Below are 13,188 nucleotides of genomic sequence, written 5' to 3' on the forward strand. Positions count from 1 at the left end.
AAAATTTTTTTTTTAAGATTTATTTATTTATACAAGCATTGGGTACAGTCAGAAGCACGGGAGGGTGACAGAATTCACCAGAGCCAGAGCGGGGAGCAGAACAGGCAGAAGGACCGAAGTACACTGCAGAGGGGAGCAGCGGGCGCGGCAGGAGAGTCTGCGTGCCATGTGGGACCCTCGCCGGCAGCCGGGGATCGAACCGGCGCTGCAGAGGCTGTGGGCAGCTTCGCAGCCCAGCGCTCAACCACTGCGCCACCAGGGGAGGCCCTCTTACTGTATTTTCTTTCTTTTTTTTTTTTTTAAAGATTTATTTATTTATTTATTTATTCATACAAACACTGGGTACAGTCAGAAGCGCGGGAGGGTGAGAGAATTCACCAGAACCAGAGTGGGGAGCAGAGCAGGCAGAAGGACCGAAGTACACTGCTGAGGGGAGCAGCGGGCGGCAGGAGAGGTCTGCGCGCCATGCAGGACCCTCATCTGGTGGCCGGTGAGCAGCCGGGGATCGAGCCGGCGCTGCGGAGGCTGCGGCAGCTTCGCAACCCAGCGCTCAACCGCTGCGCCACCGGGGAGGCCCAATCTTACTGTATTTTCTTATGCCCCAAATCCTGACATATAGTTTAAGATAATCTTGCATTTTCATAAAATCATTAATGGACGAATTTTTCTTTCTTCCAAACCAGTTAAATGTTCTTTAGCTACACTATGTATTATGCCACATTTGTCAGTATAAATCCATAGCAAATATTTATAAAACATACTGAATAATGAGGTGATTAAAGAATGAATAAATGTAGGTGAGCCATATTTTTAATTATTTTTGAAAAATGTTTTATATGAATACTTTCTTGGAATATTTTATCTCTAATATTATTGTATTTATTTAGGCTCATATAGAAATGAGAGAAATTTACAAAATGCTTATTTTAAATATTGGGGAGATTGAGTATTCTGTGAGATTAAAGGGAAGGAGCCACTAGAAAGCAGAGGTTTAAGAAATAGGATGAAGAGCATTGAATGAATGACTAACTGGATCCCACCTTTTCTCAAGGTGCCGCAAGGAAAGCAGTTTAGATAGATACATAGAGTTTTGGGAGTGGATGCCAGGTTGGGGGTGAAAGGGTAGAGGAAATTAAAGCCTGTGTTTGTTTTTCTGAGCAATTTGTCTTTAGCTGAAGGTGGTATAAGGGCATTGTAGAGCACTGGAAAGGTCGCATATCTCGTAGTGGGAGAAATGGTAAGAAGCAGGTAGTTGTATTGATCTCAGCTTGAGGCTTCTAAGGTAGAAGCAGAAATAGTCAAGGATGTGTATTTCCAGTAGTGGATTCAGACTGAGTTGTGAGGGAGGCTACGCAATGAAAGAAACAGGAAAAAAATGAATGATTAATAGAAAAGAGAGACCAAGCAAAAACTGTAAGTCATCATCTGAGAGCAGCAGTGCAGAGCTAGTGAAAGAATAATTAGGGCTAGGATATAAGATGGAGATAACTCTGATAGGAAGGCTATCTACAGGGGCTTGTGCTTTAGGTGAGGAATGAAACCATTTAGGGAATTTAGTGCTTGTGCAGGGAGAAGTAGATGTTGAAGGTACCTGCAGAGGTCTCATGTCAAGTTTGTTGGACTGGCCCTCCAGATATATGGGCTGCAACAGACAAAAAGAGGAAAGAGACACGGAGGGATGGGTATCTGAACTGAACACCTAGATCTGTGACTTTCCAGTTTGCTACTCCAATTTTAGTACTAAGTAAAATGGCACTAACCTCTTCAACATAAAAATAAAATGGTGGCCTATGTGGAAGAAACTTCTACTAAAATACTGTGTAACTGAACTCTCTTTTTCTAGAATTTGTTCTGTTTTTTGAGTGGTTCTACAGACTGGGATAGGATGGCATACAAGCTAACCAATATTTTAATTACAGATCACTAAGCAGTTTTGAGTCTGGAGAATTTATTGAATGTACCGAGCAATTAGAATTGTTACCTGGAGAAAATATCAATCTACTTGCTGGAGGATCAAAAGAAAAAATAGGTATTTGAGACAATTCAAAAATTATTTTTATGGTCAAGTTGTTCAGGTGGTTGGCTTAGTGTATTTTCGTGGAAAATCTGAAAGTTATATAATTATTTGGGGGAAGAAGTCCTATGTGAAGCAAAAAATTGAGGGTCATTCTTTTCATACTTGATCTGAAAGTGAAAAAATGGTTTAATTAATAAAAGTAAGTAAACGAAAAAAAGACTACAGTAATGCTGTTTTACCTAGCTATTTTGTTTGAAAAATATACAAGTAGATTTAGTTTATTTTTTTCTTGCTTGACAGCTTGATGATTTATTAATTTTGTTATTACCACTGGAATATTTTTCAAATGTTTTACTAAACTTAGTAGTATGAGCATTTTGTGTTTAGCATTGATGTGCTAGATTCAGTAAGATTTGCCAGTGTATATCTAGATTTGCCCCCTTTAAATAATACATTGACATACAGATTTTTGAACCTTTGAAATCGGCTGGTTTTGTGTGTGTGTTGGGGGGAATTGAAATATAATTTTATATGTAATATAATTTTCATAGTCATCAGAAATTGCTTAACTGTAAAGTTCATCTTCTTGAACTTAAATATGACAGGAAGTATTCACTGGTGATTATTTTTTAATACTGTTAAATATCTTGTCTCTCTTATACATTAAATGCAGATTAATTTTTAATGGTATTTTTAAACTTCTGTAGATATGAAAAAACTACTCCCTAACATGTTAAGTCCAGATCCCAGGGAACTTCAGAAATCCATTGAAGTTCAGTTGTTGAGAAGTTCTGTTTGTTTGGCAACTGCTTTAAACCATATAGAACAAGATCAGAAGTGGCAGTCTATAACTGAGTAAGTTTAATTCTCAAGAGGTAAATGTGCATTATGTATATCATGATAAATGTATGTACTTTCTGTACATGCATGTGGGGTGAGGTGGTTAACAGAACTCTTGTCTTACTTATTAAGATAACTACATTTTTTTTTTTAAGATTTATTTATGCGTATAAGAGCTGGGGTACAGGCCAGAGATGCAGAGGGTGAGAGGATTCACCAGAAACAGACTAGGGAGCAGAACAGGCAGACTGACTGAAATACCCTGCTGAGGGGAGCAGCGAGCGAGACAGGAGAGGTCTGCCGCACCATGTGGGTTGCTCCCTGGCCGGCCAGGGATCGAACTTGTGCTGGAGAGGCTGCGGATTGCTTCATAGTGTGGCTCTTAACCCCTTGAGCCACCAGGGAGGCCCCAAGATAACTTCATTTTAGTTGTAGAAATTGTATGATATGTGAATGCAACATTTACTAACATACTGTGATTGAAACTAAATGAAATGTAAAAATACCCAAAAGTGAATATGTTGACTTGTTTTTTTCATTTTAAGTAAAAAACAGGCTGTTCCTCTTGTTGGCTACTAATAGGATAGCATCTTATTAAAATTCTTTATCCCTTCAATGGTTACAAATCAAAAAAATCTCACTTGTTAATTAACAGTAAATATTTTGTTTCAGAAATGTGGTAAAGTACTTGAAACAAACCTCCCGCATAGCTATTGGACCACTGAGACTTTCAACTTTAACAGTTTCACAGTCCCTGCCAGTTTTGAGTACCTTACAGTTATATTGCTCTTCTGCTCTGGAGAACACAGTCTCTAACAGACTTTCAACAGAGGTGCGTATATTTGTGTTTTTACCAAGATATCTTCTCTTATTTCTTTTGAGTTTTAAAATAGCATTTGTTGGACATGCTGGTAAATCCAGAAATTGAAAATGCCACTTGAGTAGTATCTGAAGCACATGGAAGATTAGGATATATAATCTCAAGGATAACTAATTGCTTGTTTACCATTTTTTTTTTTTCTCCCAAAGTAGGGCAGTTGATGTATTTAAATATATTAGGCAGATAATGCAAACTGTAGGTTTGACTAGGATGAAAACCCCCCTCCTGCTGGATAGGATAATGGTTAACCAAAGTTAGGGTCTTCTTTAGAGAACTTTAATCTTTGAAAATGTGTCTATAAAGCAGTAGGATTGAATGTTTCTCTGTAATATAGTTTCCTTTCTGTTTTATAACACATACACTGTTAATTCTTTTATAGACAACATGCTTACTGTTGATAAATATTGTTGATTAAAAAGACTTATATTCTGAAAAAGATTTTTGTTTTGCAAAATAAATGTCTTAGAGTGACTTTTCCACTTATGACTAGATGATACAATGAGGAAAGAGAGGAGGCTGATATACTGGAATAGATCTTCAGTGAAAAAAAATCTGAAGTAATTGACTTGAGAGATGCAACTAAACTCAAACTCTAAATATAAAAGGAGGCTGTTTACATGAAGTAGTTTTGGTTTTCCCCTGGCAGGACTGTCTTATTCCACTCTTCAGTGAAGCTTTACGTTCATGTAAACAACACGATGTGAGGCCGTGGATGCAGGCATTACGATATACCATGTACCAGAGTCAGTTGCTGGAGAAAATCAAAGGTAACAGGGTGTTTTTTAAAAAGTAACTTCATTAACATGCAATTTACAGTTTTACAATGTACAGATCATTACAGTTTTAATGCACAGTTTTGAGATGTCATTTTTATCTCTAAGGCTTGCGGAACATTTATCTTATCCCAAAAGGCTCCTGTATGCCTTTTTTACAGTTGTCTTGCCCATCTGAAGCAACCTCTTACTTGCTTTCTGTCACTGTACGCAATCATACAGTATACGCTCTTAGGTCTGGCTTCTCTTGCTCAGCATTTTATTTTTTATTTATTTTTTTCAAAGATTTATTTATGTATATAATTGCTGGGGTGTAGGCCAGAGGTGCAGGGGCATGAGAGGATTCATTAGAGACAAAGTAGGGAGCAGAGCAGGCAGATATACTGAAATACACTGCTGCGGGGAGCAGCGGGTGAAACTGGAGAGGTCTGCTGAGCCATGTGGGTCAGCTCCCTGGCCAGGGCTGCTGTGGCTGCTGATAGCTTCATAGTGCTGATTCTTTAACACCTTCTGCCACCAGGGAGGCCCTCAGCATTTTATTTTCAAAGTTCATTTACAGGGCCTCCCCTGTGGTGCAGCAGTTGAGCGCTGGGCTTTGAAGCTGCCTGCAGCCTCTGTAGCGCCGGTTCAATGCGAGGGTCCCACATGGCGCACAGACCTCTTCTGCTGCGCCCGCTGCTCCCCTCAGCAGTGTACTTCGTTGGTTTGCCTGTTCTGCTCCGGTGAATTCTCTCACCCTCCCGCGCTTCTGACTGTACCCAGTGCTTGTATAAATAAATAAATAAATAAATAAATAAATCTTTAAAAAAAAAAGTTCATTTACGTTGCATGTATCAGTAGTGGCGAGCTTTCTTACAGTTTAGTAGTATCTATTGTATGTATATACCATGGGTTATCTTTTAACCTTTTGTTGTATATTTGGGTTATTTTCAAATTTGAGCTATTATGTGAAAAGCCTACTGTGAAATATAAATACAAGCCTTTGGTTGGATGTGTATTTTACATTTCTCTTGAATAAATGCCTAGGAGTGGAAATCTTGGGTCATTTAAGTTTCAAGACATTTTGGTAGTTTTTATTAAATGGTTGTACATTTTACATCCCTCCTGTCATTACATCCTGGGTATTGTTGGCCTTTAATTTTAGTTGGTGGAATGTGTGTAGGGTAGTTTATCCTTGTGGTTTTATTTTCATTTTCCTGATGTTGAGCATCTTTTCATTTGCATAGTGGCTGTTATATATCTTATTTTGTGATGTCTGTTTAAATGGCCCCTTTTAATAGAACCATAAGACAGACTTTTGTTCTGGATACAGATTCTTTACTAGAAATAAGGTGCTATGAATGTTGATTTTTTTTTTTTTAAAGCCACTCCAAACGAATTGGGAATTAGTATTTGTATAAATATTTGTATGTCTTATTTTAAGGAAGGCTATGTCTGTCATGTTAAAGGGATACTAGCTAGCAGTTGACTTTATTGCTTTAAAATAGAAAAGTTCCTAGAATTCTGTAGAATTTTAGTCAGAAACATGGTAGATGGATTTACTGAATGATTTTGAATATTAAATTTCAACTAAGCTAATGCTGAGATGGACTTGCACAACATGGACAGGCAACTGTGGCTCACATGAGTGCTTGTTGTCATGTAGACCTGGATTTGGATCATCACCCCAGCACTTGTAAATTGAGGTACCTTAGGGCAGTTATTGAACTTCTTTTCATTTACGTGTATTAGCCCATTCATGAGACTCGTGAAAGGCTTACAGGAGACAAGACAGGGCATATAAAAGCCCTAGCAAAGAGAATGGTTTGTATTGTGACTACAGTATCACCTTCCATTCCTTGCCATATTGGACAAGTTTTAAAATAGGCATGAAGAAATCACTAATTTATTTGGAGACAGAACTCCACTCTCCCTTGACTTCCCTTTCTTTATTCTGCGAATGTTTATCAAATGTGCCAGGTACTGTGCTTGAAGTTGGGATATAATGGTAAACAACACATGCCTAGCATCTGCATTCCTAGTACCAAAGGCTTTCTAGCAGCTAGCAGGGGAAACTGACATCAAACAAGGAAGAGCAGTAATGGTGTGCTGAATGGAAGTACACATGTGCTGGAAGAGCACGTGTTAGGGGCACCTAGTTTAATCCTAGGAATCAGAAAAGAACCTGAGGAAGGTAACATGAGAAAGAATGCAGACTGATTTGAGTAGAAAATCAACCGGAAATAATGAAAGATTTGTAGAGGATCAGATCACCTGAGGGAGAGTGGGAAAACATGAAGCTGGATGACATTGAGATTGGAATGGAATGTAGGGCATCAGTCAGTGCCTGGAGGAAGCCACCAAAGGAAACTTACATGTTTAGATTTACTTTAGTGTAAGGTCACTTTAGTTTCAGGTTGGAGACTCAATTAGAGGAGGAAAAGACTGGAGACAGAGGAACCAGTTAGACTGAAGTGCCTGATAAAGGTAATCAGTGTAGTGGCAATAGAGACAGAGAAGGCACGTATGATAAGAGGAATGATGGTAAAATCTAAGATGATGGCCAGGCACCTGCTTAGGTAACCAGGTCAATCATACACCTTTCCTTGAGGAAGGAAGGAAAGGGTCTGGGGGATGGTCGAAAATAAATTCTACTTGACACAGGTTAAAGTGCCCTTGAAATGCCCGAGTGTAGGTGACTAGTAGGCAGGTGGGACTCCGATGTCAGGGCTGTGCTAGAGATAAAGACTCAAGAGTCAGCAGCATTTGTATGGTAATTGAAGCCACAGGAGCAGATGATATTGTCCAGGGAGGGTGTGCAGAGTGAAAAGAGTAGAGAGTCTAGGTCTAACCCATAGGAACACCACTTTAATGGATGGGTAATGGACAAGAAAGAGACTGAGGAGAATTTTTTAGGAAGGTAGGCGTAAACCAGGAGAGAAGGGCATGGTCGACGGCCAGTGGGGACTTAGAGAACAGGGTGGGGAAAGTCTGGTCTTTTCCTCATTCCCTACCTTTTGACTGAGGTGCTTGACTACAGAGTCAGAAACTAAGAGAGTGATTTTCAGTTTTTGTTTTGTTTTATTTTTTTCTGCGTCGAATGCTATAGTAACTGCTAGGGGTGGAAAAATGAATTACCTTTATTTTGAGAGCTGGTGAAAGGAAATAGTTGGGGAAGAACTCTTTGGCGATGTTCTGTGCAATCTGGAGTTAGAAATAGACAGATCAGGAACTAATGCAATGTTTTCTTCTCTCCAGAACAAACAGTTCCAATTAGAAGCCATCTCATGGAATTAGGCCTGACAGCGGCAAAATTTGCTAGAAAGCGGGGGAATGTGTCACTTGCAACAAGACTGCTGGCACAATGTAGTGAGGTTCAGCTGGGAAAGACCACCACAGCACAGGATTTAGTCCAGCATTTTAAAAAATTATCAACTCAGAGTCAAGTGGATGAAAAATGGGGGCCTGAGCTTGACATTGAAAAGACCAAATTGCTCTACACAGCAGGTCAGTAAAGTGGATTCTGATTATTCACCATCGCAATAAGAATTACGTGTATGAGCTTTACTGTGTGGTATAAGGCAATAATGGGAAAGTTGTTTTTCCCCCCACCTCTTGCAGAACATTTGAATTTTGAAAAATACATGCACTTGACTGATATTTATAGTTTAATCCTTTTAAAAAACAATATTATTACCATTTATTAAAGTAGGAAAGGTTTCCAGCAATCTTATTCACTGAATTTACTTGTTTTCAGAAGTTCATTGTTTTTACCCTGAAATAGTGTTAGTCTTCTGCTTTTAAGCCTTCCGAGTGCTGACTTTTTTATTTTTCTGCAGGCCAGTCAACGCATGCAATGGAAATGTTGAGTTCTTGTGCCATATCTTTTTGCAAGTCTGCCAAAGCTGAATATGCAGTTGCCAAGTCAATTCTGACACTGGCTAAGTGGATCCAGGCAGAATGGAAAGAAATTTCAGGGCAGCTGAAACAGGTTTATAGAGCTCAGCAACAGCAGAACTTCTCAGGTCTTTCTACTATGTCTAAAAACATACTAACTTTAATAGAACTGCCATCCGTTAATACAATGGAAGAGGAGTATCCTAGGATTGAGAGTGAATCTACAGGTAGGATTTTTTTTTTAATAGCTTTCAAATATCCAATATTAATTTTAGCAATCATTTTTCTCAGGGAGCAAGAGAGAGAGAAAGATGTGTGGCTATAGCTGGCAGTAAGGTTCTGTACCAGATACCTAAAATTCCATCTCACACTAGAAAGAACAAAAGATTCAATAAATAGCCTGTGTTCCCTTGACTGGTGGGGAACACTTTGCATATTCTGACATTTGCTTCTAACAGAAAAAGGAACCTAACACACAGGGTAGTTAATTCATTCAGTGTTACGGTAGCTACCACTGTCTTGTTTGTGGAAATGGGTATATAACTAATTCTTGCTGAAATGTGACACTATATCTTTATCGTGTTGTAAAGTCTAGGATTTTAATTACTTGCGTTGTGTGTTTGGGTCTTGATTGTCACAGGGCTATATTTTATTGTCATTACAAATCTTCATATTAGCAAGTGGCACTTTCATAGGCGATTTCTTCACTGTAATGAGGACTAAAGTTCTACCTCAGTAATTCTGAGCAAATGAGGTTGTACACGCATCACCTACATATTTTTACCAGAATGCTTAAGTTGAATTTAATCATGAGGAAATAGCCAAATTTGTTATGTATGACACATTTGATACATGAACTTACAAAGCTTAGTGTCATGAAAGGCCTTGATGTGTTTTACATGATGATAAGCTTATTAGGGAAGGTAAGTGTTTGATTTTGACATTCTAGCCATTTAGAAAAGCATAACTTAAATGTATGCTTCATCAAATTATGTGCTGTAATAATATGGAACTTATTGATTAGAGTAAAATACTAAGGTATGCCATTAGAAGTTAATGAACATAACATTGCTGAGCTCGCTCTTTATTCTCTCCTCCCTTGTGGCAGTGCATATTGGAGTTGGAGAACCTGACTTCATTTTGGGACAGTTGTATCATCTGTCTTCAGTACAGGCACCTGAAGTAGCCAAATCTTGGGCAGCGTTGGCTAGTTGGGCTTATAGGTGGGGCAGAAAGGTGGTTGACAATGCAAGGTATGTTGATATGTAATTTGTTATATTTAATGCACTGCAAAACAGTAATTAAGATGTCTGTGGACATGGTAAAGTTCTGGTAGCTGAAATACTGATGCCTTGTTAATTTTAATAGCCAGGGAGAAGGTGTTCGTCTGCTGCCTAGAGAAAAATCTGAAGTTCAAAATCTACTTCCAGACACTATAACTGAAGAAGAAAAAGAGAGAATCTATAGTATTCTTGGACAGGCTGTGTGTCGGCCAGCGGGGATTCAGGCAAGGAAAACATGAAATATTGTCCATATTATTGTTTCAATTCATTGATTTTGAATAGATTGATCACATGTACTGATTAAAATGTTGGGTGGGGTTTAGGCAGTTTTCCTTTCAAATCAAAACTTTGAATTACAAGACAAAAGTGAGTTAGAATGTTTTTGTAAGAATGTACTTTCTTGAGAAATCATGTCATTTCTGTAGGGTCCTGTTAAGAAAGATGAAGTTGCTTTTATGTAAATTTGTATTTTTCTTTTGATTGCTCTTCTGATTCGAAATTAGGTTCTTAGCGCCTCCCTGGTGGCGCAGCTGTTGAGTGCTGGGTTGCAAAGCTGCCTGCAGCCTCTGCAGCTCAGGTTTGATCCCCGGCCACCGGGCAAGGGTCCCACATGGCGCGCAGACCTCTCCTGCTACCCGCTGCTCCCCTCAGCAGTGTACTTTGTTACTCTGCCTGTTCTACTCTCCGCTCTGGCTCTGGTGAATTCTCTCACCCTCCCGCACTTCTGACTGTACCCAGTGCTTGTATAAATAAATAAATATTTAAAAAAAAAATAAAAGAAATTAGGTTCTTAACATTAGCTTGGGAGCCTTTAAAAAAATTGGTAGGGATGAGCTCCACCCCAGATATTTTGGATGGGATGACATGGCTTGCGCAGGTGTGTGTGTGTGTGCGCGTGTGTGTAAGAGTGTAAGCTTACTAGGTGATTTATAATTTATGGCCACAGTTCAAAATTATGGATTAGATGATGAGTAGGATTTGCTCCCTTCCCCTCAAAGTTCTGCCAGTTCTGTAACTATTTTTTTTTTTTTGAAGATTTATTTTTTATTCATGCAATAGCTGGGGTACAGGCCAGAGGTGCGGGAGGGTGAGAGGATTCACCAGAGTAGGGAGCAGAACAGGCAGATTGACCGAAGTACACTGCTGAGGGGAGCAGCGGGCAAGACGAGAGAGGTCTGCTGTGCCCTGTGGGTTGCTCCCTGGCTGGCCGGGAATCAAACCCACACCGCAAAGGCTGTGGACAGCTTCACAGCGCTGTGCTCAACCCTCTGCGCTGCCACCGGGGAGGCCCAATACTGTAACTATTAAGTGTTTAGTTGTGAACTTGTAAGAGCTTGGACTTTATTTGCTGAATTACATTAAATTGTATTGATTCCATTCTTGCTCCAAACTTTAGCATGTACCAATGTCTACAAAGCTGATTTTAAATACATGCACAGTACTGTAGAGGATAAGGTCTCTGTGACTATATTTAGTGTACATTTAGCCTCAAGCTTTTTGAACAGATAATGCTTAATTTTTTGCATGCAGATTATTGTTACTTGGAAACATTAAAAGCCACAGTCATTAATCTTTGTTAATGCTTATTATGCCCTTTTCATTAACTGTATTAGTAAATATGAAGAGTAGTATGTTGACATTGATTTAGCTTGTTGAACAGTAAGCGTGAGAATGGAGCGGAGTAAGGTGGGCCTTTCATAAATAAGAAAAATGATGTTATAGGGAAAATTACAGGAAACTCTCTCATTTCAATTTGTGTTTAAAAATAGCCTTTTATTCCCAATTTTTCTTCAGGATGAGGATATAACGCTTCAGATAACAGAAAGTGAAGATAATGAGGAAGATGACATGGTTGATGTTATCTGGCGTCAGTTAATATCAAGCTGCCCATGGCTTTCAGAACTTGACGAAAGTGCAACAGAAGGCGTTATTAAAGTGTGGAGGAAGGTTGTAGATAGAATATTCAGCCTGTACAAACTGTCTTGCAGTGCATATTTTACTTTTCTTAAACTCAATGCTGGTCAGGTATGTAGCATAGTCTGAGAAAATTTATTTAAAATTTTTTGTCCTAATAAATGAAAACTACGTTCTGAATTTTTAAAATATTTCTTTCTAAACTCTTAGATTCCTTTAGATGAAGATGACCCCAGGTTACATTTACGTCCTCGAGCAGAGCAGAGCACTGATGATGTGATTGTGATGGCCACGCTGAGACTGCTCAGGTTGCTGGTGAAGCATGCAGGTGAACTTCGGCAGTACCTGGAACACGGCCTGGAGACAACGCCTACTGCTCCATGGAGAGGTGATGGTCTTAAAAAATGTTCCAGGAAAAGTTATTTCTCAATAGGATATAGAAGATTAAAACAATTGTTCCTTTGTGTTTATTTGACTCTGTTACAGAATAGTTGGAATGAAAGTCTCAGACAACAATTAAGGTAGTTAAACAATGTGTTGGTTAGATAATCAAACTGAGCTTTCAAAACCCAGGAAGCAGTCTGCCAGATTTTACTGTGTGAGAACTGTTCCAGCAATCAAAGTTTGAGTTCAGTTTATATAGGTGGGAACAGTTGAGTGGTATCAAAATGTAATTATTCTTGAGGGGGCTTCTGGTTTTTCATAGGCTTAGGTTTTTCTCTTTCCTTTTTTTTTTTTTTTTAAGATTTATTGATTTATTTATACAAGCACTGGGTACAGTCAGAAGCGCGGGAGGGTGAGAGAATTCACCAGAGCGGGGGGACAGAGGAAGCAAACTGACAAAATACACTGCTGAGGGGAGCAGTAGGCGCGGCAGGAGAGGTCTGCCTGCCATGTGGGACCCTCGCCAGTGGCCAGGGATCGAACCGGCACTGCAGAGGCTGTGGGCAACTTTGCAGCCCAGCATTCAACCGCTTGCCCACCAGGGAGGCCCTAGGCTTAGGTTTTTCAACTTCCTGAGTTATCTTGACCTAAAGATGTGTTGGTACAAAGGAGGGTAAATTACTGGGGTTTACTCACTTCTCTGATTACTAAAGAGTGCACTGTGTAGGCAGAAAGGCTGGGAGGCACCCATTATTTAAGTCTTCTTTAAGGGTTCTGTAGTGATTACTGGGGTTTGAAAGGCTGGTTTACCTGAAAGCAGTAGATTATTGTATAGCTGCTTCACTAAATTGGTGGAATCTGTTCTGACTTCAAATCAATGCAAATGCCTTTGCAGGGTGGGTGGGGGGAGGGAGTTTCCCAGAACATTCATACTGTGTTCATAATTCGTAGAACTCCCTGGACTGCTTTTTCCTTATATAGGAAATGAATTTTGGGGAGAATGATAAAAATAAGTCTAAAAAAATTTTATACCCTTTGTAAAAATTGCCTATTGCAGGCATTCACAGAAAACACATTTTGCTAGGATGTTTTTAAATTTTCTACCTGTTGATTATAGCTCTCTACCCTAAAGAACTGTTGTGTGGTTCTTTATTATCACAGGCAGAAATTTGAGACCTTTAGTACTGGTAGGTTTTAATTCTTTTGTACTTAGTATGTTGA

The 13,188-nt window shown here is 39.2% G+C and overlaps 1 protein-coding gene across 3 annotated transcripts in view; it reads left to right on the forward strand.

Moving 5' to 3' along the window:
* The window catches only part of SMG1 (SMG1 nonsense mediated mRNA decay associated PI3K related kinase), a 99,510-nt gene that overhangs the window by 53,106 nt on the left and 33,216 nt on the right, over positions 1-13,188 (forward strand). For all 3 annotated transcript variants that reach the window (XM_037507543.2, XM_054693822.1, XM_054693823.1), the window contains 10 exons: positions 1,920-2,029; positions 2,725-2,872; positions 3,530-3,689; positions 4,384-4,504; positions 7,748-7,996; positions 8,329-8,613; positions 9,495-9,639; positions 9,755-9,893; positions 11,464-11,694; positions 11,794-11,971. In XM_037507543.2, coding sequence (XP_037363440.1) covers positions 1,920-2,029; positions 2,725-2,872; positions 3,530-3,689; positions 4,384-4,504; positions 7,748-7,996; positions 8,329-8,613; positions 9,495-9,639; positions 9,755-9,893; positions 11,464-11,694; positions 11,794-11,971 — 1,766 coding nt within the window. The remainder of the gene's footprint in view (positions 1-1,919; positions 2,030-2,724; positions 2,873-3,529; positions 3,690-4,383; positions 4,505-7,747; positions 7,997-8,328; positions 8,614-9,494; positions 9,640-9,754; positions 9,894-11,463; positions 11,695-11,793; positions 11,972-13,188) is intronic.

The sequence above is a fragment of the Talpa occidentalis genome, unplaced genomic scaffold (genome assembly GCF_014898055.3).
Source record: "Talpa occidentalis isolate TD23 unplaced genomic scaffold, MPIMG_talOcc4v2.1 talOcc4.12, whole genome shotgun sequence".
Lineage (NCBI taxonomy): Eukaryota > Metazoa > Chordata > Mammalia > Eulipotyphla > Talpidae > Talpa > Talpa occidentalis.